Source organism: Dipteris shenzhenensis, chromosome 11, assembly GCF_047967505.1.
Source record: "Dipteris shenzhenensis isolate YYH24624 ecotype China chromosome 11, Dip_SZ_1.0, whole genome shotgun sequence".
Lineage (NCBI taxonomy): Eukaryota > Viridiplantae > Streptophyta > Polypodiopsida > Gleicheniales > Dipteridaceae > Dipteris > Dipteris shenzhenensis.
Genome location: NC_141606.1, coordinates 37,810,651 through 37,838,428, shown reverse-complemented (window position 1 = coordinate 37,838,428; position 27,778 = coordinate 37,810,651). Strand labels below are relative to the sequence as shown.

The 27,778-nt window shown below is 47.0% G+C and overlaps 1 protein-coding gene across 1 annotated transcript in view; it reads right to left on the bottom strand.

The window, feature by feature from the left end:
- LOC147896984 (Pseudouridine synthase family protein) overlaps positions 1-27,778 on the bottom strand; it is a 157,959-nt gene that overhangs the window by 112,283 nt on the left and 17,898 nt on the right. The window contains exons 3-6 of the mRNA XM_087381410.1: positions 16,562-16,589; positions 16,385-16,431; positions 15,316-15,406; positions 14,969-15,155 (exon numbers count right to left, since the gene is read on the bottom strand). Of these exons, the coding sequence (XP_087237536.1) occupies positions 14,969-15,155; positions 15,316-15,406; positions 16,385-16,431; positions 16,562-16,589 (353 nt within the window). The remainder of the gene's footprint in view (positions 1-14,968; positions 15,156-15,315; positions 15,407-16,384; positions 16,432-16,561; positions 16,590-27,778) is intronic.

Here is a 27,778-nt window from a genome sequence, read left to right as displayed (position 1 = left end):
AGAGAGCAACCTACACCCCCCTGTGTCTGCATCACTGTCTCAAGCTCGTCAATGTAGAGGCCAAACAAGGTAGGCGACAAAGGACATCCTTGTTTGACCCCGATGGTACTCTTGATCTTGTCTGTCCACCCGGATCCTGCCCGAACTCTGCTAGAAACTCTCTCGTAAAGTGCCATGACAGCCCAAATGATCTCCTGGTCATAACCCAAGTCCTGTAGGCGCCGTATGAAGCGGGCTCTCGGGACCGTGTCAAATGCCTTACGAAAATCCACAAAGCAATAATAAACCCTCTGCTTCCGTGACCTCGCCTCCTCGATGATACATCTGAGCGTCAGAATGTGGTCCATGGTTCCATGATCATGTGCCAATCATAATGGTCCTGTAGTCCTCCGAGCTCATGGGATCCCTTGCCTTGTGGATGGGTGAGAGAGTGTTAATGGTCCAAGTGTGTGGAAATCCCAAACAAACCGCTTCATTAAAAAGCTTTGCTAAGATCGGCGGGGCTAGGAGGTTAATCCCATATGCAATGAACTCAGTGCATAGTCCCTCATGATCCTTCGCTCGGCCATTATGAAGTTTCATTACAGCATCCTTTACCCCTCCTCTAGTGAAGAGGGTGCAGGATGTGGGACGAGGCATGTGTGAGAGGCTAGAGACTGGCTGATTTGGGATGTCATAAAGTGTGCGTGCATAATCAAACCAGATCTGGGTGTCAGTGAGTGGCGGAGGGGACCGTCCTTCTAGAAATCTCCGCTAGAAGTCCTTAGAGTTGTTACTAAACAAAATGTTCAGTAGCTCCTCCTCGTTTCGACGAACAAAGTCTAGTTTCTTCCTCTGTACCAGTCTACAATATTCACATAGCGTATCTGGTGCGCTCGGGAGACTGTTTTTGGTTTCGAATCTGAGTTGACGGCATAAGGCCTTACACTCATCATCGTACCAACTATTACAGGGTACGGTTCCAGGGGGTGGTGGGCGGGTGGAGCGGGTGGTGTGGGAAAAAGCGTGAATGGCAGCCTCATGTAGTGAGCCTCTAAAAGGGGTATGAAGTCAATATAAGCGAGAAGTATGTTCAGATGGCCAGAGTAAGAAGGTGAGTGATCCCGGTCAAAGCATATATCGTGGTAGGTGGAGTAAGCACTGAGTGGGGTGGAAGGTGCTATGCAAAGGGAGGTGGAGATGCGAAAGAAAAGGTATGTATGATCAGCCCCTGGGGGGAGAGGTGCTACAGTGAAGTCAGTAATGCGAGATGTGAAGACAGGGGATCCCATGATGTAATCAACAACACTGGAGCCCCCCCCATGTGTAAATCATGTGAAACCACCTGAAGCGGGCCATCTGTCAAGACCATTATAGATAATGAGATCATGTATTCTGCCTAGGTCTAATAGGGCCTGCCCATAGGATGAGAATGGACCTCGCCTGTCAGCCGAAACCCGTAGCATACCTGCCTCCTCAAGGTCAACATCTGCCAATAGAGTGGAATCATCTCTGAAATCAAGAAGTGGTACCTGACGGGCCCTTGTCCTCGCGTTGAAGTCCCCCACTAGAAGGACTTCGCGGCTAGAAAAGTCAACGATGGACTGATAAAGGGCAGCAAATGGGGATGTCTCATCATCACCTCGAATATCTCTGGCAAAGTGGGAGGTCTCCGGGCGGAAGTAGCAAACTGCGACAAACAGATCCTGGCTGTCCATGTGTCGTATCCAGATCCAAAGAAATCTGGAATGTGTATCTCTCTGCTCTACTGAAATGATCCCCCGAAGTGTGGATCTGAAAAGGACTGCAACTCCACCTGAACCTCGAACTTCTCCTGTATCCCTCGTCTCATCTCTGTAGGCAGACTCCCATGTATATCCGCTGACTATTGGGAGAGGGCGCTCTGGACTCTGATGTGTCTCTGTATAGAAGACTATGTCGTGGCCTGTATAGGATTCCGACAAGTTCCCTGGTTCTGACCATAAGGTACCATTACAGTTCCAAATGGTGCAGGACAGGGTCTCGGATATTTGAGTCTCATAGGCCCCGCTTCCCTATGTAGGCGAGGTGGCAGGCGTCCTACGGGGGCCTGTAAGAAGTTGTCCATCTCGTACCAGTGCCCACTTCCCCTCGTTTCGGGCCTGATCCCGCTGCTGCAGCAAAGAGCGCCTCTCCTCAACCTGTAGACGTGTGAGGTCCTCATCCATAGAGATCGCTGGCTGATCTCGAAGGACTGACCTGCGTCGTAGAGCTGAAAGTCGTGCCTGAGTATCATGAAATCGTATGATCAGGGGTTGCTCTCGGTTGGAATCTCTCCCCACTCGCCATGTCCTCTCTATCCTGTACTCAGCCACACCCAGGGTAGCAGTCACGAACGCAGTCGCATCTACCATCGGTGTAGCCTCAGTGCGTGGGATCCCGCGTACTCTGATGTTGAAAGCCTTACTGGCTCTCTGCTGCTGCTCCATGAGGGCAGCCGAAATGGTGACCCTTGCGGGTTCCCGTTTGGCCACGTCAACCCATCTAGAAGTCTCCTCAATAGCAGATTGCATGCTCGCAATCTGTGCCTCGACCACCGGGGTACTCCCTAGGGCAGTGTGTATGGCTGTGACCTCCTGTCGGAGCTGCATGATATCCTGTCTGAGTCCCTGAATAAGACCCGCCTACTCTTGAATGGCCCTAGCCTGCTCTTGTATGATGCGGCTCTGCTCCTGGTTGAAGCGGACCTGCTCCCGTGCGAAGCGAGCCAGCTCCATCTCACGCTCACGAAAACTATGTATCTCCGTGAGTAGGGTCTCACGGGCCTCTGGTGTGTCAGTCCACCCATGTCCATGCTGAAACTGTGGCATGAAAGACTGGGACCGAGTCCGAAAACTGGACGGTGGCTGAGTGAGGAACGGAGATGACAGTGGAATGGATGAGGCAATCCCAACGGGGTGTGGGAGGGTGGGCTGACTGAGAGGGAGAGGGGAGAGTGAAGCGTAATGCGGCACAATGTATGACACCTCCGAAGTAGGGGTCATAAGCTGTGCGAGAGCTGTAACAGGAGAAGAGGGAAAGGGAACAACAACCGTCGCCATGGGCATGAGTATGTCACTGATCGTAGATGTAGATGGAGCTGAGACTGGAACTAGAGCTAGGTCTGAAGCGGGGACTGAAGTCGAAGTAGAGATAGAGATAGAGGGAGCTGAGGTTGGAGCTGAAAACGAAACTGACACTGTAGCAGGAGTTGAGGTTGAGGTTGAGATTGAGGTTGAGGTAGAGATAGAGGCTGAAGAAGCTGAGGCGGGTCCTACCTTTGCCTTGCTGTTTACCCGGAGTCCACTTCGATTGTAACGTGTGTTCACATCCTCCAAATTCAGTTGTGTCGTTTGCTTTTTTTTTTTGTTGTTATTTTCGTCTTTCTTGGCTTTGTCCCCCATTCTCTTGGGGTGCGGGTGTAGATCTTAGTGTTAGTGTTCAGCCGGGAGCGGGAGCACCGGTTCCCCCCCCATAATGGGAGGCACGTCCAGTGCGAGGTGGTGGAAAGGTAGGGCGGAAGCCTGAAGTGGAGAGGCAGCCAAAAGGTGGAGAAGGAGGAGAGGCTAAGAAGGCGATGATTTTTTTTAATAAATTTTTTATAAAGGTGGTTGTGGTTTTATTTTTATTTTTTTTCCCAAGGAATATTTATTTAAAAGAAAAAAAAAAAGGTGGCGAGGGGAGCAGAGAAGGGGGGGGGGGGCGGTGGATGAGCGGAAAAGGAGGGAGGGAGGTGGCTGAGTGAGGGGGTAGCGGGGAGCGAGGGGTGCTGAGGGGAGCGAGGGGCTGAGCGGGGGGTAGCGGGGAGCGAGGGGTGGTTGAGGGGAGTGAGGGGTGGTTGAGGGGAGCGAGGAGCGAGGAGCGAGGGGCTGAGCGGGAGCGAGGAGCGAGAAGGGTAGGTGCGGGTAGCGAGAAGGGGGGCTGAGCGGGATCGAGGAGCGAGGGGCTGAGCGGGAGCGAGGAGCGAGAAGGGGGGGTGTGGGTAGCGAGAAGGGGGGCTGAGCGGGAGTGAGGGGCGGGGGGCTGAGCAGGGGCGGAGGGGAGCGAGGGGTGGCTGAGGGGAGCGGGGGGGCTGAGCGGGAGCGGGAGCGAGGAGCGAGAAGGGGGGTGTGGGTAGCGAGAAGAGGGCTGAGCGGGAGCGAGGGGCGGGGGGCTGAGCGGGCTGAGGGGAGCGAGGGGTGGCTGAGGGGAGCGGGGGGCTGAGCAGCAGCGGGATTTTTCTATTCCTGTGGGATTTCGAGAGTCTCTTCCAGAAGCACCTCTCCAAATCCGCAGTGATATCAAATGTCTCCCAATGAGGAACTCTAGAAGGTTTCCAACCTCTACTACTGAGCTGGAATTTCCTGGCATTACTGACCGTGTAACGAAAGAAGGGGATGCTCTTCTCTCAATGCCCTGCGTCAATCCACTCCCACTCTCCAGGGTCCCACTGCAAATACCTAATGGGAACTCCCCTGTAGAGCCAAAGCCTCCAAAATCCGGTGGAGAGAAGCCAGGGGTCTGGGTCGAGAAACCACTCTGAATCTGATCCCTGCATCAAAAGACCTACAAACCGAATAGGCTGAAAAGCATACTCAAGCAAGATGTCCTCTGTGGACTTGAGCAATCTGCCAGCATCATGCACACTATAAACCAAAGCATCCTCATGTGCATCTCGAAAAACCAAAATCTGAAGAGGAACACTGCCTCTCGTAAAAGTACCTGCCCAAGTGGAGCAAGTGAGTGGCATATCATCTGTGTCTACCCAATCCGCTGGAAGGGCTGCCTCAATCTGCAAGATCCTCCCTGCACTCCCTCTGAGATGTCTTGTCAACTGAGATTAGGTCTCCTCTGGAAGCCTTCGTAAAGCTTTCCATGACCCCAATGATGAGGCGGGTCCCCTCTCCCACTTGGACCACTACATGTAGAGTGAGGCACCAAGTGGTCTGCCATGATCATCCAATATACTATCATTCCACATGATCAGTTGCCTATCAATCTCTTCACGAGAAGAAGGGGAAATCCTCCGAAGAGTGCTCCTGAAACTGGCCCATGCTTTCAGTAATGCAACCATGAGACGGGACGAAGGTGATCTGAGGTGTGTAGTGGTGAAAATCCACCTAATACAGCTCATCCAGTCTCCTCCTGAAGAAGGTGTGCACGTCTATATGCTGCTAATAAAAAAGGCCTTCTACGGCTCCTGCCCTGGCATAAGTCCCTGCACCACCATCTTGCAGAGTAAAGCTTTGCACTGTAAGTCTGGATCAAGAATATTGAGACCCCCTTCCTGTGTAGGAAGGATGAGGGTCTCCCAAGCCACCCTGGCTAACGCATCTGATGTGCCATCAAGCTCACTCCAAAGAAAATTTCTGATCCGTCTCCTGAGCTGAGTGATGCAGTCCCTAGAATGGCACCAGCAAGAACAAACAAACCAGGCCGTGGCCAAGAGGACCTGGTTGACCACCACAACTCTAGAGGCAAGATCCAGCTTGGCTGAGCTCACAAAAAGGAGCTTCCTCCTGATGCTCTCCAACACGGGACCAAACTGCTACGTGGAAGAAATATCCAAGCCGACCTGGCAGCCCAAATACCTGACTGGCACACCCCTCTGAACCCAAGTGAATCCTATGTCAAGCCCCCAAACTGGAGTGTCCTCATCAATGATCCAAAAGCCATTGGATTTATGCCAATTTATCTGCGCCCTCGCCGCCAAGCAAAATAAATCCAATGCTGTCCTGAAAAAATTGAGTGTCTGTGGAGTGGCATCCAAGTAACTTGCTGTGTCATTTGCCAACTCACTGTCAAGCAGCTCCTCTTCCCTTCTGATGGGAAGTCTCAGCCCAAAGATGTCAGCTTGAGATCTAACATAGATACTCATAGCTTCAGCCTCGAACAAAAAAAGAAAAGGAGCAAGGGGACATCCCTGACGGACTGATCCGAAAATCTGAAATCTCTCACCCCTTACCCCACCAATAAGTACCTCTGGCTATGGGCTGATCTATACAAAGAGGAAACAACTCTGATCCAAGCATCAGTAAAGCCAAAACGTAGAAGGGTGCCCTCCAAAAAACCCCAATCTACTCTGTCATAAGCTTTCTCAAAATCCAAGAGTAGAATGGCTAGATTCTACCCGCTCTGCATGGCCCACTCTGACGCTTCCCAAACAGAGCAAATGTTATCAAAAATGCTTTTGCCATGCACAAATCCCGTCTGAGTGTCGTGAATAAGATCTGGGAGTAGGGACTGCAATCGGAGGCTGATTGCTTAGGCCAGAATCTTGTAACATGTCCCCAGAAGTGTGATAGGCCTCCATTGGGACACTAAATTTCTACAACCTCCTTTCGGGATAAGGTGGATGAGACCCTTTGTGAGTGACCGAGGCATCTCGCCAGAGTCCCAAATGCCCTGCAGGGCTGAAGTAATGTAGTCTCCAATCATATCCCAAAATGCAATGAAAAAAGAAGGGGTGAGGCCATCCGAACCTGGGCACTTGCCCTTGTGAAGGCCTGAAACTGCAGTCCTGAACTCTGTGTTGGTGAAAGGTGCATCAAGCAAAACATGCATATCCGGTTTCAGCAACAAAGGGATGCTCTGCCAAATAACATGTCTAGCATCCTCTCTATCCCGTGTGTCAGGATCTGCAGTAAGAAGGGCGGCATAAAAATCTGAAGCTATGCGCATGACATCATCCGAATCTGTCTGTAAAACCCCATGTGAGTCAATAAGCTGGGATACACTCTCTCTTGTCTAGGGCCAAGAGTAGAGAAAAAGTGTTTATTGACTCTGCTACCCATCTGAACCCAGAAGGACTCCCGTGCATAAAAGGCATACTGTACTCTCTGATCAAGCAATATCTGCTGATGAGCCTTGGCTGCAGCAAGGCGCTCCTGAATCCAAGCATCTGAAGGCCGTTTCTGCTCTTCCCTCTGCAAAGCTGCCAACTATTGGTGAACACCAATCTCACATCTGAGAATATCTCGTCTCCTGGTACAAGCAACTGAGTGGTAGAAGTCGCTAATAGTAGAAAGGGTAGCAGCTACATGTGATGGATATGGCTGCCCACCTTGGACATGAGAAACCCATATCTGCAAGGCTACCTCTGTAAGGTCCTCCTCTGTGTACAAGGCATTTGGAATCCTGATGTTGGCAGACCGGCCTCTCAAGTGAGGCTCTGAGATACCCAGCACAATAGGAAAGTGGTCTGAAGTGGAAACCCTACCAGCAATGCATACCGATCCACCTCTGTCTAGTGCCAAATCATCTACATAGAATCTGTCAATGCGTGCATGAAGAGGCATCTGCTGCCTCTTGTTCGACCAAGAGAACATGAGGGACTGTGGCTGAATAAGAAAGGCATCATCCAACCAAGTATCTCTACCACAGTAGTGAAAAAGAAAGGCATCCCAAGCTGCTCTCTCCAAAGAGTGAAGTCCTTCTTCTCCACCCCCTTTTTTGTCTGACGGTAACTCAACCATGTAAAAGTCACCTCCAATCACCCATGAATCCGCAATGGGGGCCCAGGAGAGCAAATTCTTCCACATAATGACACGTTCCCCTCTAATGTTGGAGGCATACAGGTTAAGGAAACCAACCTTACGCCCTCCAATCAAGAGAATAATCCACTGAGCCCTAGAGGGAATAATGACTCCGTGTCCAATAACTAAGGGAAGAACCGACTGCGAAACTGAAATAGAAGTGCCCCCCCTAGTGCCCAAGGCAGGAGACCAAAATGTATGGCCAGAAAGCAACTTGCCTGACTTGGCACAATCTCTAGAATCCAGTTTGTGCTCCTGAATAAATAAAATATCAATGGAACCCCCAGTAACACTTGGATGAAGCAAGCTGTCTGCGGCGGCGAAGTGGGACGCCACCTAGGCCCTGTATGTTCCAGCTAATAATCCTCATCGACAGGAGGATGTAGAGTGGAACACCTTACCCGACCTAGTGGCAGAAACAAACCCCTCAACAGGGGAAGACCTCCTGCTTGAGGAGCGAGGAATGGAACCAAGTGGCGGAAAATCAACAGGAGAAAGAACCCTGCCACCTGACGAAGAAGCCCTGTCAACAGGAAACCCAATCACTGGCTCACCAAAAGTAGAGGTCACAAACTCCTCTGGGAAATCTGAAGCATCTACCAGAGCTGAAAATGAGTTCCTGTGAATCAGGCTAGACACCGAAGTGCGAATGATCCCTTCTGAGAGAAGAGGATCAATAGTGTAAACCATCCCCTTCCCCCTATCGAAGGGAGGAAATGAGGACTGCTCTCGATCCCATGTCTGCCCAGCCTGTCTGCCCAGCCACTGAGACCTCTACTGCCTCGAGGAGAGTGTCTGGCATCGCTTGTTCTAGGGGAGAAGCTACAACCGGGGAGAATGTCAAAGCTAAAGCATCTCGGATTGTGTGAGGTGAGACTCGAGAGACAGACCGAGGTGAAGCAGAGTCCACTAGTGTATCCTCGTGAATTGAAGGAGGAATCTGCACACGAACCGGAACCCACTGGTATGCGTCGGTTGCCCCTGAGGTAAAAGGTCGCGAGGCACCTGAGGTAGAAGGTGGCGGTATCAAAGGAGCGCTCAGTGGAGGAGCACTCTGGCGAGTGGAGCTATACCACCATCCTAAAAAGGACCGCCATGTGGAGATCGAGAAGCAAGTGCTAGACCTGTATCACCCCCCTGTCGAGGCCAAGGAGCAGGTGCTGGACCTGTACTACCTCCCTGTCGAGGCCGTGGTACGGTAGCTATACCAAACGGCTTCTTGGGCCTTTTCTTCCTCCTGGGGCAATCCCTGGCAAAGTGTCCAATGCTCGCAGCCTCTGGAGTGTCAAAAACAACCTGGAAAAAACCTCGTCCCAGAAGACGAACAGCTAACAATCGTGGAGTGAGGTCTGGGGGGAGAGCCGCAAGCATCTAGTCTCTAGCTTGGGATCTGGAAGGGTGAGAGCCGAAGATGTGTGCGAGCAACGTGGTAGAGCATTCAATCTCTACGTCCTTCTTGAGTTGCTGCAACTCGTCTTTAGAAAAAGTAATAGTTTTTGCAGGCGCTGGAGGTGGAGTAGGATTGGCTGACGGAATATCCATTTCCAATCAAGGTGAGGAGGCCGACTCAAACACTTTTGAGGCTCTGTCCGCTCCAAAAAACGCTGCGGGAGAAGGAAGAGGAGGGAGATAGGAAGAAGGAAAAAGAATGCGGGGGGTAGGGAGCGGGGTAGAGGGAGGGCTGAGGCAGGAGCGAGGGGAGGGAGCGGGCTAGAGGGAGCGGGGGAGCAAGGAAGGGGGAGCGGGCTGAGAGGGGAGGGGGCAGCTGAGCGGGAGAGGATAGAAGGGGGTAGAGGAGAGGAAGGTAGAGGTAAGGGGGTAGAGGAGAGGGGTGTAGAGGCGGAGGGAAGGGTAGAGGCGGGGGAAGGGTAGGTGGAGGGTAGAGGCAGGGGAAGGGTAGAGGCGGGGGGAAGGGTAGAGGCGGGGGTGAGGGGAGCGGGGTAGAGGGAGCGGGGGAGCAGGGAAGGGGGAGCAGGCTGAGAGGGGAGGCGGCGGCTGAGAGGGAGAGGAGGGGAAGGGGTAGCGGGCTGAGAGGGGAGGGGCGGGCTGAGAGGGAGAGGAGGGGTAGGAAGGGAGAGGCTAAGGGAGGGGGAGGGGGAGGGGCTAAGGGCGAGGGAGGGGATGAAGGAGAGGGAGCAACCAGAGAACCCTTTTTTTTTTTTTTTTTCCCCAAAAAAGAGACTTCTATTAAGTAAGAAAGAAACCCGCTAGAGCAAGCTCTGTGCAGAAATACACCATGCTAAGCATGTAATAAAAAACACCTCAGAGGAATGAGGTAGAAAGAAACCAAGGCTGAGGCAGGAACTGCCATCTCAACCCTGTAGAAGTCTCAGCAAAGAAGGAAGAGTCTCTCCAATCTCTGAGAAAAGTAACTCTCCTAGAGGAGGCTGCTCGAGATGATCCCTGCATGGTCGCCCAAATGGCCATCAAAGTGTGTATCGTATCTAACCAAGTACTGGCCAAGATCTGAGAAGGGTGAACCTGAGAACCCTCCAAAGCCTCAGTGCATCTGGCTCTCCAAATGTGCCATGCTGCAATGCTAGCTAGGATCTCCCATGGAGAGTCGACCGAGGAGTGAGCAGCCCTGAAAAGAGTGGCCGGAACATCCTCTAGAGAGCACGACTCCACAAGGTGTCGTCGGATGTGAAGAGCCCAAGAGGAATCAAGTCTCTCAAAAATACCTGGGGCCCTGAAAGAGTAAGCCAAGCCACTGATCCTCAGGTCATATAGAAAGGTAGGCGAACAAAAGTGCTGAAAAGTCTTGCAATCCCCTTCGATATGATTCTCGCCTGTATGCAATCCCAAAGGCAGTGCTGTATTGTCTCCAAAGCAAAAAGGCAGCGAGGGCAAGAAGGGTCAGCTCCGAACCTGTATCTGCAATGGTTTACTGCTATCCCACCATGAATAGAAAGCCAAAAGAAGAGAGTGATTTTTCTATTCGGGTGGGATTTCCAGAGTCTCTGCCAAAAAAATTTCTGCAAGTCAACAGGAATCTGAAAGTTCTCCCAATGATGAGCTCTGGTGGGCCTCCAACCCCTACAGCTGAGCTGGAATTTCCTGGCATTACTGACCGTGTAACGAAAGAAGGGGATGCCCTTCTCTCGGTGCCCTTCATCTATCCATTCCCATTCCCCAGGGTCCCACTGCAAAAACTTAATTGGGACACCTCCATAGAGCCACAGCCTCCATGAGCCAAGGGCGAGGAGAAGCGGCGGGTCAGGATCCAAGCACCACTGTGAAAGAGAGCCATGCTCCATGAAGCCCACTATCCTGACTGGCTGAAACGGTACCTCCAACAAGACATCGTCTGTGGATCTGGACAGCCTGCCCCCCGAAGAAACACCAAAAACTAAGGCATCCTCATGTGTGTCAAGAAAAGCAATCACCTATAAAGGAACTCCCAATCTGGAAAATGCCCCCATCCAGGTGGAGCAAGTAATAGGCATGTCATCTGTGTCCACCCAATCCAAGGGCAAGGCTGCATCAATCTGTTGGACTCTCCCTGCACTCCCTCTAAGATTAAGAACCATTTGGGCCTGTCGGTTTGCAGGAAGCTTCCTAAAGGCTTTCCATCCTCCCACTGTAGATGGAGGGCCCCTCTCCCATCTTGGCCACTGCATGTAAGGAGAAGCTCCAAGTGGTCTGCCAAGCTCATCCAAAATCCTATCATTCCACATGATAGGTTGCCTTTCAATCTCTTCAAAGGTGGATGGGGGAATCCTGCGAAGAGTACTCCTGAAGCTGGCCCATGCTTTCAGGATAGCAACCATAAGAGCGGAGAAGGGAGACCTGAGGTGGGCTGTGGTGAAAACCCATCTAGTACTGTGTATCCAATCCTCTCCTGAAGTGAGCGTGCGAGACTGTATGCATCTGATAAAAAAATCCTTCCAAGGCTCTTGCCCTGGCATAAGCCCTCTCACAACGAACTTGCAGAGTAAAGCTCTGCACTGTAGATCTGGGTCGATCATATTCAAACCCCCTTCTCTTGTAGGAAGAATCAAGGTCTCCCAAGCCACCCTGGCTGTAATATCAGTTGTGCCATCTAGACCACTCCATAAAAAGTTTCGTACAGGCCTCTTAAGCTGAGTGATACAATCCCTAGAGTGGCACCAACAAGAGCATACAAACCATGCTGTGGCTAGAAGAACCTGGTTAACCACCACCACCCTGGAGGCCCAATCAAGTTTGGCTGAGCTCCAGAAAAGGAGCTTTCTTCTGATGCTTTCCAACACCGGAGCAAACTGTTGTGAAGGAGAGATGCCCACCCCAACCTGGCAGCCCAAATATCTGACGGAGACCCCCCTCTGTACCCAAGTGAAGCCAATATCATTACCCCAATCCGGGGTGTCATCCTCACAAATCCAAAAACCACTGGCTTTATGCCAATTAATGTGTGCAGCTGCACCCATGCAAAACAAATCCAAGGCTGTCCGGAAGGGAGTGAGTGTCCTGGGGGAGGCATCCAAAAAACAGCCGTGTCATCTGCCAACTCACTATCCAGGATGGCCAATCTCTGGCGGCTCTGCATGGCCCATTCTGAGGCCTCCCAAAATGAGAAAATATTCTGCCATGCACAAACCCTGTCTGCGTGTCATGAATCAAATCTGGAAGAAAAACCTGTAGCTGCAAACTGATGGCTTTCGCCAGAATCTTGTAAAAAGTGCCCAATAGAGTGATGGGTCTCCATTGAGACACAAGATTCCTATTACCCCCCTTTGGGATGAGATGAATGAGACCATCTGTAAGTGAGTCCGGCATCTCACCAGAGTCCCACACGCCCTGCAGGGCTGATGTAATGTGATTACCAATCTGCTCCCAAAAAGTAATAAAAAGGAGGGGGTAAGTCCATCTGAACCTGGGCACTTGCCCTTGTGAAGGGCAAGTAGTGCAGTCTTGAATTCTGCATTGGTGAAAGGTGCATCCAGAGAAACATACATCTCATCCTTCACCAATACAGGGATACACTGCCAAATAACCTCTCTGGCATCATCAATGGCCTATGTGCCTGGATCTGCAGTAAGAAGGGATGCAAAAAAATCTGAAGCTACACGCATGATAGCATTAGCATTTGACTGTAACACCCCGTCTGAGTCAACAAGCTGCGAAACACTATCTCTACTATGTCTGGGCCCATGAGTAGAGAAAAAGTGTTTGTTGACCTTGCCACCCATCTGAATCCAAAAGGATTCCTGTGCATGAAAGGCTTATTCTGCTCTCTGATCCAACAATGTCTGCAAATGAGCCCTTGCTGCAGCAAGGCGCTCCTGAATCCAAGCATCTGTGGGCCTCTTCTGCTCTTCCCTCTGAAGGGACGCTAACTGCTGGCGTATACCAATCTCACATCTGAGAATCTCACGTCTCCTAGAATCAACAACTATATGATAATAGTCACTAATTCCAGATAAGGCTGCAGCTACCTAAGATGGGTGGACAGCTCCACCCTGTATGTGAGAAACCCAAATCTGTAAAATATCCTCCGGGAGGCTCTCCTCTGCATAAAAAGCATCTGGAATCCTGACACTGGCAGAGCATCCTCTCCGATGAGGCTCAAGAATCTGCAACACCACTGGAAAATGATCTGAGGTGGAAACCCCAGTAGAAATGCATACAGATTCTCCTCTGTCAAGTGCCCAATCGTCTACATAAAATCTGTCAATCCGTGCATGAATGGGCATGTGTATTCTCCTGTTCGACCAAGAGTACAGGAGTGACTGTGGCATAATATGAAAGGCATCATCCAACCAAGTGTCCCTGCCACTGATCTGAAAGAGGAAGGCGTCCCAAGCTGCCCTCTCCAAAGAACGAATTCCACCATGTCTGCCTCCCTTTTTGTCAAAAGGCAACTCAACCATGTTGAAGTCGCCACCAATGATCCAAGAATCTGCAATAGGGGGCCAAGAGAGTAACTCCTTCCAAAAGGAGATCCGCTCCCCTCTGTTGTTGGGAGCATAAAGATTGAGAAGACCAATCTTATGCCCTCCAATCAAAATAATGATCCATTGAGCTCTAGAAGGGGAGATAATACCATGACCATCAACCAAGGGGACAATAGAAAGAGAGACCGAAATGCAAGTACCTCCCCTTGTGCCCATAGCAGGCGACCAGAAGGTATGTCCTGAAAGGAGTTTGCCAGACTTAGAGCAATCACTGGCATCCAGCTTGTGTTCCTGGATAAAAAGGATATCAAAGAGAACCCTTATTGACCACACACACAAACAAAATCTAAATTGAAGATGTGGGGAAATTCCCCCCTTTGATGGCATATCTTGTCCTTTTCCTCCTCCTCTTCCAAGCTACCATAGTGTGAGGTATATTGTCATTGGAGAGGTTCTTGGTGTAGTTCTGTGTGTACCTCTTTTGCTTTTTTATCTTTCTTGCATCCTTCTTCTTCATACCTTCTCTCTTTATGACGTATGCTACCAAATGAGTAGCCTCAAGCAAGTTGACTTCAACTTTATGATCACATGCATTTCATATGCCTTCAAATAGATTGAATATGAAGAGGGTCTTACCACTTGTCAGAAGAACAAGGGCAGTGCCTACTCTTATACATCGAAGCTTGTACATAGCCAACATCCATGTCATCACAATATCATCATCATAGAATATACATGCTTTATCTTTGTTGAAGCGAGCATTCATCATGCAAAGTATAGTTTTCATAAAGATAGTCAAATCTTTGACTATAAACCACTTCAATATGAAAAATACTATGATACTTCCACGGTCCATAGTGAAGTCAATACTCAGTCAATTCAAGATCTATCACTTCAAGCAACTGAAACACATATAAAAGAAAAGTTTTGAAATGACAGACATCTGGAAAAGTCAAACTTTGACCAAGATTTTTGAGTTACCCCCAATTTTTGAGTGTAGACCAAAATTTGAAGTGAAAACTGAAGCAATGAGAGGGCTTTTGCAGCAGGAAGGAGCCTGGTTCATCAGAGAAGGCGCTCAGCAAAGCATGGTCGAAATACGTCGCACCTCTTCCTGGGGCAGCAACAGCAAATCTGAACTTTGTTTCGACAATGCCAGCTCGGATATGCGACCAAATGAGCTCAGCTTTGGGCTGAAGGCTCCTCACAACATTGCTAAACCCAAGCCGGAAGGAATTTCCAAAATTGTAAGCACAGCTCTTGGATGAGGCACAATTTTGCCGAGCAAGAAGCTTCTAGACATCTATACCTTTAAAGACAAGGCTGTACATTAGTAAGGTCTTCTTGCCATATCTAGTAATGTTTCCTATATCTTTGGAGAGTTTTTCTACACTTGCAAATCACGAAGACAAACAAATACTTGTTGTTAAAGACATCCCTTACTCTGGCACTGTCCATGTAGAATCTGAATGGTAAATACTATAAGAGAATATTAGATCCTAAATAAAGCAGCTATAGGGAATTCCTAAATAAAGCAGCAATACGGAATTCCTAATTTTGCTTGGCCAAAATGCAACGCACCTGATGTACCTCTCCCAAGGCGATGGACTGGAGAGGGTTGCAAGGAGCACAGTGTGCTGGGATTATCACTTTTCCTGAGGGTTGCATTCATTCCCATGCACCTCCATTTCAGTTGAGTGAGGACTGTTCGCTGCTGGAAAAGACCACCTGGCAGAACTTGCAAACCTGAAGGTTTATCCACCGCCAACTAGAATCCATGCAAATTTACCAAAAGAGGATATTAGTATACGCTAGCCATGCCAGGAGAGAAGAGAGTAATAGATGACAACCACATACTTAGTACATAACAAGGTCAACTAAGACAGCGCGCACGAGCCTACTAAGATTCAGAAGAAAGAAATCCTTACCAAACTATCATCTTCATATAGAATGTCCAACTTCCAAGGAGCAGCTGGTTCTCTCCATGGTAGTCTATGATAAATAAGTCGATTCCCACCTCTGCCAAAGCTCCATAACTTTGAATGTCAATCACTAATAAAAGCAATTGTGAAATGTTATAGTATGTTCAAAGAAACAATTCAAATGTTTGAAATTGAACAATGCTGAGAAAATCCAATAATAAAGAGAAGAAAAAATAAAGCACGTACAAGACAGACCAAGATATCAGGAACATACAATTATAAACAAATAAGCTTCAAAAAAAGCAAATCAAAATTTACTGAATGATGACAGAAGGAAGATGCTCTAAAAGATGCAATTTCAATAGAGACTCATTTTGAGAGGCCTGTGCCGATATATAGCAATGTCCACTGGATATTCTATCTACATCACTTGGGGAAAAGCCCACTGGGGATGGACTTCAAGTCAGGCCCCTTTGTATGAGGTAAAGGCTAGCAACTGGACTTTTATTCCCACAAATGACATTACACCACCAAAGTACGTATCCTGACAAATTTCAATGCCACCTTGCAACAACCAATCCCAATTCAGCACAGTACGCACTTCTCCATTGAGGGCTTCTTTTAGAAGACCAGGTCTAGTATCACCGGAGGTGTTGCAGCCGCATTGCAGGTAAGGTCGAATTCACTACAATGACATCATGGCGTAGATATGTTAAAGACTTTACAATTCTTCACAGCCATTGGAAGAATGCACAACTGATTTCGCACCAGTGTATAGACAGATGAGGTCACATCATAAGCCACCTTGTTGGACACTTCATTTTGCTTGAGGTGAAGATGTCGCTCTTTTAGCAATATCTCCTGATGTACATTTGTGGTTATTGATTTGAAAGAAACATTACTCTAGAGGAACATCTCACTCTTAAGGAACTATCCCTTCAGGACAAAGAAACCACAAAGCAAATGAAATGCATAGACTATTGGTGGTGATTATTATCCAATAAAAGATTCCCTTGTGTGATACATAAAATAAAAGCCTATGTTTTAGAAAAGGAAGAGGAGAAATAAGAGTTACCCAACAACCGCATCTGGTGCTTTCACAACTATGTCATCAACTGTAATCTGTAATAAGTCATTCAAGGAAAGAGACAGCAGCAGCAGTCAACAGAAGCAACCAAAAACAAGCTCTGATCCAATGTATTTTATTCATTTTTTAATTTATGTCAAAAACAGCTAAAAAGCGTTATCTCACCTGCCCATTCTGTATTCTTTGCAGCCATCTGCACAAAGAAATCACATCATGAACATCTCATCAGAAACCTTTTTACCACACTATATGAAAGATGCACACCTAGTTGTTTCACAATAGATTCGAACACATTACCCAAACTCTCCACAAAAACATGGGTAAGAAGAAGCATTTTTTCTTTTTCTTTCAATGAAAAGGCAACCCAAACAAAAAGTCTTGGAAGATAAGGAAAAGGAAGAGGCTCACTTACACCAGTTCCCAAGCATTTCAAAGCCTACACGATCCAAGACCATAAAATACTTCTCGAGCAAGCAAAAAGGACTGCCGAGGAGGGAAACCAATAAGGTTATGATGGTCCGCAAGGAAGTGGACATTGCATCAGAAGGTGAAGACCTTAAACCGGTCTACATAGCCGTGACGACCTCACAATCGGGCAAGAAGAGGCCTTGATTGCCCTACCACCTGAATACAAAGATTGCCTCGCTTGAAAGTACACTGACATGAACGGCCTGTCCCTCGAGGTCGTGCAACATACCATCCCGACGATGGATGACATTAGACCGGTGAGGCAAAGGCCCTACTCCATCAATCCCAAATATGTGCGATTGTGAGGGAAGAAATACAAAAACTCATCGACACGGGATTCATTTATGAGATCAAACATATAGACAATTGTTATTGTTCTTAAAAAGAACAACTAAATCCGAGTATGTGTTGATTTTAAAAAGTAAATGTTGTGACACGAAAAGACCACTATCCGTTGCCCTTTACAGAGCATGTGCTAGAGAGAGTTACAGGAAAGGAGGCTTACAGTTTCCTGAATGGATTCTCTCGGTACAATCAAGTATCCATAACACCGACGGATCAACACACGACAGCATTTGCCATAGAATGGGGAGTGTACGCTTCCAGGGCAATGCTCTTTGGGCTCACCAACGCTCCCGCAACATTCCAATGGTTGATGATCACAGCTTTCAAGGAATACTTGAGAGATTTCCCAGAGGTGTTTCTGGATGACCTGTACGTACATTCCGCATGGGATGATCACCTTAAATATCTCCGACTAGTTTTCGAGAGGTGTCGCCTCTATAGGATTTCTCTCAATCCGTTCAAGTGCCAATTTGGTTTATACACGGGGTAATATTAGGTCATGTTGTATCCAAGAATGGAATTTCTACGGATTACAACAAAATCAAGCTCATCTTGGAGCTACCGGCCACTACCAAATTCCAATGCAAAGGGAGTGCAGTGTTTTACTAGGCATACGTGCTACTATCGTAGATTTATCTATAGCTATGCCAAGATTGCGCGTCCCTTGTATAAGTTGTTGATCGTATTCAACTAGACGAAGGCCTACCAAACCTCTTATGAAACCCTCAAACTCGTCCTGGATTCCGCTCCAATAGGGCATTGAGGTGATTAGATCCACAAGTGGGATATGGCTCTTGGAGAGGCAGTATGGATTGGACATGCTATCCAAATATAGGATGACAGGTTGTAAGCCTACTTCAGTTACTTTGGAGCAGAATAAGAAGTTGAGTGCAGATGCAGGTGAGCTTCTGGAAGACCCTACTATGTACAGACGCATAGTAGGAAGTTTCATTTATATGACTATTACCAGGCCAGATTTGAGCTATATTGTTGGGTTGGTAAGCCAGTTTATGCAGGCTCCAAGGAAACCGCATTTGGATGTGGCTAGACGCATACTGAGGTATGTGAAGTCCACATTGCAGTATGGACTATTTTATGAGACTGGAGTTCAGATACAGTTGCATGGATACACTGATGCTGATTGGGCTGGTAGTATTTCTGATAGACGATCTACCAGTGGATATGTGTTCTCTTTTAGAAGTGCTGCTGTCACTTGGAGCAGCAAGAAACAGCCTACAGTTGCCTTATCGAGCACAGAGGCTGAGTACAGGGGTGCAGCAATGGCTGCATGTGAGGCAGCTTGGTTGCATAAGCTACTTTATGATATGCATCAGTCTACAGATGGGCCAGTTGTCATTTATTGTGACAACATGAGGAGTATACACTTGGCAAATAACCCAGTCTATCATGCTAGAACAAAGTACATTGAGGTGCATTATCACTATGTGCGGGAGAAGGTTCTAGTAGGTTTTATTGATCTAGTTTATGTCAGCACTGAGGATCAGGTAGCTGACATATTCATGAAGACATTGGGCGTAGAGAAGCTGCGCAAGTTCAGAGACCTGCTTGGTGTGCAGGAATTGGGATTGAGCTCGAGGGGGAGTGTTGAGATATCGAGCTCCACTCGTGATATGCCAAGGTGACCGTTGTGCATTTATGTCACCGACTTGTTAGCTGCAGATGCGGTTGGTACACTGAGATTTTACATGCTGGATACTATTGGCCGACCTTGTTCAAGGATGTCACTTTGTATTGCAAAACCTGTGAACCATGTCAATTCTTTGGTAGGAAGGATTTGCGTCCTGGGCAACATCACCCAGTGATGTCCATCCATCCGTTTCAGAAGTAGGGAATAGATTTTGTCGGGCCCTTGCCCATGACTGCCCGCAAAAAGAAGTATCTTTTGGTAGCGACTCAGTATGTCACTAAGTGGGCTGAAGCTATCGCTCTCCCTGCTGCAAATGGCAAGGCAGTTTCAAATTTCATATTTGAACGTATCTGCACAAGGTTTGGGACACCCATGGAGATAGTCTCTGACCATGGGAGTCCATTCTTAAATGAAGCAGTGGAGTTACTCATGGATCACATGGGTATTGATCATCACACTTCTAGCATCTATTATCTAACATCCATGGGTCAAACAGAGCGGACCAATGGCCTCCTTTGTAAAACCATGGGAAAAATGGCTACAGGGAATAGGAGCCAATGGGATAAGAAGGTCACTGAAGCCGTGTGGGCTTACAACATCACTCATAAAACATCTACAGGTCACACTCCTTTTGAGTTGGTGTATGGTACTGAGGCAGTTTTACCACTAGAGATAGAGATTCCGGCCTTGAGATTGGCACAGGAACAGAGGATGACAGAAGATGAACATGTAGAGGCCAGATTAGTACAACTTGAGAAGTTAGATGAAACCCGACGCCTTGCACTACACCAAACAGAGATCCAAAAGAATCGACAAAAGGCCCGCTTGGATGCTAAGATTCGCAAGGGATGGGAAAGACACTTTGCTGAGGGGGATGTTGTGCTATGCTTTGATAACAGATTGGACCACCAAATGGATAAGAAGTTTCTGCCACTGTGGACTGGTCCATGCAAAGTCATCAAGGAACGTAGCAATGGGTCTATACAAGTTCAGGAGCTGCATGAACCATATGGCAAGAAGGTGATCAACAAGCGTTACCTCAAGCCTTTCTTTGTGCGTGATGGACCCAGGCATGGAAATGCTGTGCATTCCCTACCTGGGGGGGGGGAACTGTTATGGATAAAATTGTCTAAGGAAAAAGGCATTAATATGTATGTGTGTTTGTATATGTGGCAATAGTATAATAAAATATGGTGTGCATAAGGCCCAAGGTTGAGGTGGCAGGGCCTGACCATGTGCTACCCTTCCATGTAAGAGGACCCATAAGGTGTGTTGTACATAATCCATGATAGTAATATTATAAAATGTAAGGTGGCATGGCTCCTCCATGTGCCACCCCTCCACCTAGGCTGCATTTAGTGAGATATGGCTCAAAGTCCATGGGAGAAGCAATATAAAATAGGTGGAGATGGATATTATATTGAGTTATTCCCTCCATATGGGATAGGCCCATGTGGGGGAGGTATAGAAGGTCCAAAAGAGCAAGTTAAATAATGGGGAAAGTAGGATGAGGTGGCAAGATTCCTTGTGCCAACCCTCCACTTGTCCTCCTAGAGGTTTGAATATATTATAAAATTGAAAAGAGACCAAGGGAGTATCATAGACTTGAGATATGGGGCTTGATTTATGTGGAAAATTGAGGCAAAGGGTTGTCGCACACAATTGAGAGTGCGTAACCGCCTAGCCCACATGGGAGACTTTTCCACACACACCATGCATGTGGGAGGATACATTAATGGGGAGAGACTCCCTCTTTTGGCTATAAAAGGAGGGGGCTATTCCTTGATGAGACACGCTCATTCTTGTAAAGCCACCTAGCTAGTATTTTGATATTTCCCTCTCATCCCTTCTTTCAAATAAAGTATGGTTCTCTTCCCTTGATGTCTCCATCTCTACATTTCTCCTCCTATCATGTACATGCTTCTCTTCCCCCTCTCCTTTTCCATTTGGGTCATAGTCTCCCTCTTCCTTCCCTCCACTTCTAATTCCTTTTTCCCTCCTATGACAACGGTCCGCCCTCACGATCTCCTTTTCTCTATGGCCCTTGAGCGTCGCCATGCTTAGCCTCTAGCCTCTGGTCTCGATTTCTTTTCCGGCTAATAGCACCTAGAGTCCATTTGTGCCAAGCATGCAGTCGGAGTTCCATCCCCCCGTCACGTACGTATCCTTCACTCAAAGGGTGCTCCATCTTCTGCTTACGCACACCCTCTCTTTCATCTACGAGACTCCCCAAATCTGGTCGTCCAGACTTCTCTTCAAGGAGCCCCCCTTGCATCGTAGATCCTTCCAGCATCAAACCGAATCAGCTCCAAGCCGCCATCTTCACGTAGCTCCAGCTCAAAGTCCAGAAGCTCCGCTTCATCCTTTCACGTAGCCACCTTGCATGTACAGGATGCCTTCCCAATCAGTCCAACCACCTCATCAGTGACATTTTACCACTCTCCTATTTAAAAAAATGCAAATATCCCCCGAAGGCACATTAAATGCACATTTTGAACCTTTAGTCACACAATTCCCACACACATTAGCATGCACATTAAAGCTTGCATGCACCCCCATAAACCCACATGAAAAGCCCCTTGACATGGGCACCAAAACATATCAAATTCCCGTAATATGCAAGACCGTATTGACTCAGGAAAATATTAAAAAACCCTTCATGACTTGACTTTACATGACCCCAAAAACATTTCACTTGACCACACACTGGACACCATTGCTCTGGAAGTCTGGTACAACCACATTGCATTTCATCATTTCCCATGAAGTCCCTGCAAAACATACTTTATTGTCTCAAAAAACTATACATTAGTCCATCATGCTTGTGAAAGAAAAATCCACAAATGCCAAAAGCCCACACCTACCCTAGATGTGTACAACTATGTGCCTACCCACAGCTATATACAGTGCTCAAAAACTTGATACAGATTTTGTCCTATCATTTTGCCCATCCCCAAGTCTGCAAACATTCATGTCTTGCAGATAGGGGTATATAAGATTTGCATTTCTTCAGAGATATCCTCATCCATGAGGTCTTCCGGCTTGTCTGGTTTCATCACAGTAGGTCCACAGCTGCCCACACTCATAATCCTATGAAAGTATTTCTTTAGTCTAAAGCCATTGACTCTATTCTTATGCTGCTGACCATCCAAATCCTCAAGTTGATATGAGCCATTTTTAAATTTCTTCGTCACACGAAAAGGTCCATCCCATTTGGTCACAAATTTCTTCTTGAAGGTAGAATCCAAACTACTCTTGTATCTCAAAACTAGATCACCCTCCTAGATTTTCTTATCCCTGAATTTCCTGTTTGCTCTCTTCTGATTCTCCTCTTGAATTAAAGCATAATGTTCCACCGCCTTTTGTCTGTCTAGTTGTGCTTCCTGCAAATCCAATAACCGGTTCTGGAAAGTAGAATCTGAATCCTCGTTTATCTTCACTAACATCTGTAATGCAGGAATTTCTACTTCCAAGGGTAATAGAGCTTCTTTCCCGTAAACAAGATGAAATGGTGAAAACTGGGTGCCTTCTTTTACTGCAACTCTGTAAGCCCATAAAGCCTAGTGCAAAGCAAGGTCCCACTCCTTCTCATGTGTTCTCATGATCTTTCCCATGATATTAGTACACACACCATTAAATTTTTCATTCATCCCATTACATTGGGGATAATAGGGACTTGCATATATGTGTTTAATCTTCAGCTTTCCACATAATAAATCCATCAGTTCACTCCTGAAACCTGGACCTCTATTAGAAAGCAACTCCAGTGGCACACCAAATCTACAGCATATATCCTCATACACAAATTTACATACAGATTTCGCATTGACAGCCCGTACTGCTCGTGCTTCAGCCCATCTCGTCAAATAATCCACAGCTGTCAGCACATAACAATTTCCCCTAGCTGTCATGGGTTTCCCCATTTCTCAAAAATATTATAAGCAACCATGATATTTCTGAGTTCTGGATATAAGATCCTCTTACTCATCTGCTGACACTGTAGGCATGACCTGCACCAATGTCTTATGTCTCTCTGGAGGGACGGCCACACATACCCTTCTGTAAGTATTTTCCTCACCATGATTTTGAAAGCAAAATGTCCTCCACATACTCCCTCATGATTAGCTTGTAGAATATGAAAAACTTCCTCATGCCAGGGAATTCTTCTGAGCACCAGATCAGCCCCTTTCATGTAAAGAACATCATCTATCAGACAATAAGAAGTACAGCTTTTAATAAATCTGTATTTTCTTTGTTTCGGAACTTCTTCAGGCACTTTACCAGTTAACAGGAAGCTTTCCTCACAAGCCAATGTCTCCCTTCCTTTGTATAAGAGCTCCTGCACTCCTACTGCATCAACATAAGCTGCTGTAATTTCCTGCGCAGCATCATGTGCATTTACATTCTTACCTCTTTCAATATGCTGGAGTGTCCAGGCATCCAATCGATTTAACAGTTTCTTCACCGCGCTTATCCATCTCTTCAAATGAACATGCTTAACCTTCCACACACCTAAAATTTGCTTCACAACCAACAGAGCATCTCCCTTAATCATAAGTCTCTTTATACCCAGACTAATGCATACTTTCAAACCTTCGAAGAGGGCTGCATATTCAGCTTCATTATTACTGCTGGCTTCGAGCTGAATTCCCATTTTCCGAATCTCCTTTCCTCCAGGATCATAAATGACAATTCCTCATGTACTTTTATTTAAACTTTTTTTGTAAGATCCATCAAAGTGTAAAACAAATGCATCCTCTAGTACTTTTTCTTCATTCATGTCAGTATTCTTCTCCACATCTTCAACTAAAATGGGTCCTTCCTTATAGGTGAGGAGATCAGCCAAGGAAGCTCTGGTAGAGTTCTCAACCAAGAAGGTAAAAGAGTACTCCTGTAACTCTACTATCCATTTAATCATGCTCCTGAAGATGTTTGTACTATTCAACATATGAGGCAGTAGTGAACATGAGGTAAGAACCACATAAGGCCTGGACAATAGATAAGACCGAAATCTCCTACAGGCATACAAGAGGCTAGCCAGGACCAATTCAGCCGCTGAATACTTCCTTTGTACTTCACTCTTCACCGTGCTGACATAATAGACTGGCCTCATATATCTGGAACCCTCTCCCTGCTGCAAAAGAATAGCACCAATAGCATCTGGTCCTACAGACAGATTCACATAAAAAGTCCTAGAATAATCTGGTGGCTTTACACTTGAAATATGAGTCAAGGATTCCTTATCTGCCTCAAACACCTCTTCACTCTCTGTCATCCATTTCAGAGGCTCAGATTTTACCACCTGTTGAGGAGGATACAAAATCTGAGATAACATATGAATAAATCTCGACAGATACTTCACCTTCTGGAGAAAGGTATGCAACTGGTTGGTATTCTCAGGAGAGGACAGCATAACTAAAGCTTTTACTTTACCTGGATCTGGCTCAATCCCATTCTCAGATACAATATGCCCCAATATTTTAATGCTGGTCTGAGCTAACTGAGTCTTCTTAGGATTTAATTGACCACCATTATTATCAATCTCATAAAATACCTGATCCAGCTTGCCACAGTGCTCCCTTCTTCCACTGTATACACAGATGTCGTCAATAAACACTTCCAAGCACTCAAAAAACCTCTTTGGGTCTTCATTGGGCAACCCGTAAAATCGAGGAAATTCATGAGCCATCTCTCCTCTTGACTAACTTATCTCAAACACACTCCCAACCAGAAATACCACCCGAGCTCTTCTGGGAAGAAAACAAAAATAATCACTCTACTGAAGAAAACTTACCCTGCATCTGACTGGCATTCTTCTTCCTAAGACCAATCACTTTCAAAGCCTTTTGAACCTTAGCACGGAGACGTATCACCCGAAGTTCAACATCAAGGAATCTATCTCTCCTGTGTCCACACTCCCCACATAACTCACAATGAATCACTCTCATGCGAGGCTTTGTCTTCATAGTTTCAATCCCTAACCACACAGAAATTCAAGCAACATTCCCCGGCCAATCTTCTGGGCCGTTTTGTCTTGAGTACCCAATCTCAATTCAAAACTCCTCCTGTCCCCAGCAGGATCGCCAAAAAGATGATAAGGAAAAAAAAGGAAAGACAAGCAGGAATTATGTACTTCACCACGTCAGATAGGTGAGACTTCATAGGGATCAGCTGCAATGTGGGCTCGTAGATGATGAGCTTATGAACCAGGTTCCAGAGCATGTGTCTTTGTATTAGGCACCGAGACAAACCCCCCACAAAAACTGATTGAACATGGATCACACAGACTCAAAGAGAGCCAAAAGACTACACAGCCCGAAACAGATAAACTTAGAACTGAACTTCCCCCCAAAACTCAGAGAACAGCCAGCCTCAGAATTCTATGAACCCACAGCCAAAACTCCTAAGCTTCCATCAAGGACAACAGCACGTAACTCTCCCCAAAGCTGCAGTCAACGACCCAAGAGTGAAAGGGACTGGCAAATCAGGTCGCATCAACCATCTCTGCATTACAAATCCACTTCCAGCGTATGTATTCTTCTCCTGCCCACAAAGTACTCCACGCTCATACTTCATGTCGCCAACAGTCCTTCAGATGATTTAAACCAGCCCATACATTCCTCGTATCAGCTCACGTGCAAACGACGATCGTCCTGCCTGTGAGATAACCTTGCTCAAGCAACTACAAACAGATCGCCATCTCTGGGAACCTCCAGCACCAAGGTCTTCTCAGCATCACCGGGCATCTGCTTGGCCAAAGCCTTTCTACGGTCAGCCTTGAAACGAACGTGTACCCCGAATTACAGTCAGCCCATGCCTTCAGATTTCATGGAGCTCACCGACATCCATCACCCAACCTCTCCTTCAACCACACTATCAACACACAGCCAAAACTCAGAAAACAGGACCTCAGTAAGCGCCACCTGCACCACCAAGCTCATCATCACCGAGCACCTAGAGTCCATTTGTGCCAAGCATGCAGTCGGAGTTCCATCCCCCCGTCACGTACGTATCCTTCACTCGAAGGGTGCTCCATCTTCTGCGTATGCACACCCTCTCTTTCATCTACGAGACTCCCCAAATCTGGTCGTCCAGACTTCTCTTCAAGGAGCCCCCCTTGCATTGTAGATCCTTCCAGCATCAAACCGAATCAGCTCCAAGCCGCCATCTTCACGTAGCTCCAGCTCACAGTCCAGAAGCTCCGCTTCATCCTTTCACGTAGCCACCTTGCATGTGCAGGATGCCTTCCCAATCAGTCCAGCCACCTCAGCCTAATTTGCCACCTCATCAGTGACATTTTACCACTCTCCCATTTAAAAAAATGCAAATATCCCCCCAAGGCACATTAAATGCACATTTTGGACCTTTAGTCACACAATTCCCACACACATTAGCATGCACATTAAAGCTTGCATGCACCCCCATAAACCCACATGAAAAGCCCCTTGACATGGGCACCAAAACATATCAAATTCCCGTAACATGCAAGACCGTGTTGACTCAAGAAAATATAAAAAAACCCTTCATGACTTGACTTTACATGACCCCAAAAACATTTCACTTGACCACACACTGGACACCCTTGCTCTGGAAGTCTGGTACAACCACATTGCATTTCATCATTTCCCATGAAGTCCCTGCAAAACATACTTTATTGTCTCAAAAAACTATACATTAGTCCATCATGCTTGTGAAAGAAAAATCCACAAATGCCAAAAGCCCACACCTACCCTAGATGTGTACAACTATGTGTCTACCCACAGCTATATACAGTACCCACAGCTATATACAGTGCTCAAAAACTTGATACAGATTTTGTCCTATCAACGGGCCAGTCCCCTATGAATTCATGATGGAAATGATGGTTGATAGTTGCTGTCCTGTGGGCTGTGGGTTTGTAGCTTGCATGGCTGATTATTCCTTGAGCTGTCTGAAAGCGTTCGTGGCAGTTATGCAGCTCAAAAGTTGTCATTTTCTTGGGATTTATGTTTCATAGGTCTTTTGTGTGTTTTCTGAGTTTGATCTCAGTCAGTTGTGGAAGCTTGTCTTGAGTCTATGATGTGGATACATGCTCTGGACACTGGTGTCTATGCTCTATCTATACGAGCTGCCCACACCATGTTGATCCCACTGGAATCCTGACTTCCTCTACAGATGCAGTTAAAGTGAATGATGATATTATCTCTTGAGCTTGGGCCAGAAGTACTTGGCATTTTGTTTGAGGGCTTTCATGTTGAGGTTATGCTTTCCCTGGTTCACATAGATTATTGGTCTGTGGTAATGCATGTGAATGATGAGGAGTGGGCTGAAGTAGAATGGCTTCCTAAAGACATGTGGCCTGAAGATGTACTGATTTTATTTTTTTTTCAAGAAAATTACTTCATTAAGTATGAATGAAAACCGCGAGAGCAAGCTCAAATGCGGGAGTACATCATGCAATGCATGAGGAAAAAACAGCTCAAAGTGAGCTAATAAAGAACCAAGGCGGAGTTTGAAAATGCCATCTCAACCCTGAACGAAACTCAGAGAAGAAAGGAGATCCCCTCCAAACTCTGAAAAAAGTAGCTCTCCTGGCAGTGGCTGCTCTGGAGGATCACTACATGCTCGCCCAAATGGCAATCAAAGTGTGTACTGTGTCAGTCCAAATACTGGCCATAATCTAGGAAGGGTGAACTTGGATACCCTCCATCGCCTTTGTACACCTGGCTGTCCAAATATGCCAAGCTGCAATGCTAGCCAAAATCTCCCAAGACGTGTCTACTAAGGCATGAGCAGCTCTGAAAAGAGTGAGGGGAACATCCAGGAGGGAACAAGACTCCACTGAGTGTCGCCGTACAATGAAAGCTGGATCTGGATCATGTCCCTTGAAAAACACCTGTGGGCCAGTAAGAGATAACCAAGCCACTGAACCCCAGGTCATA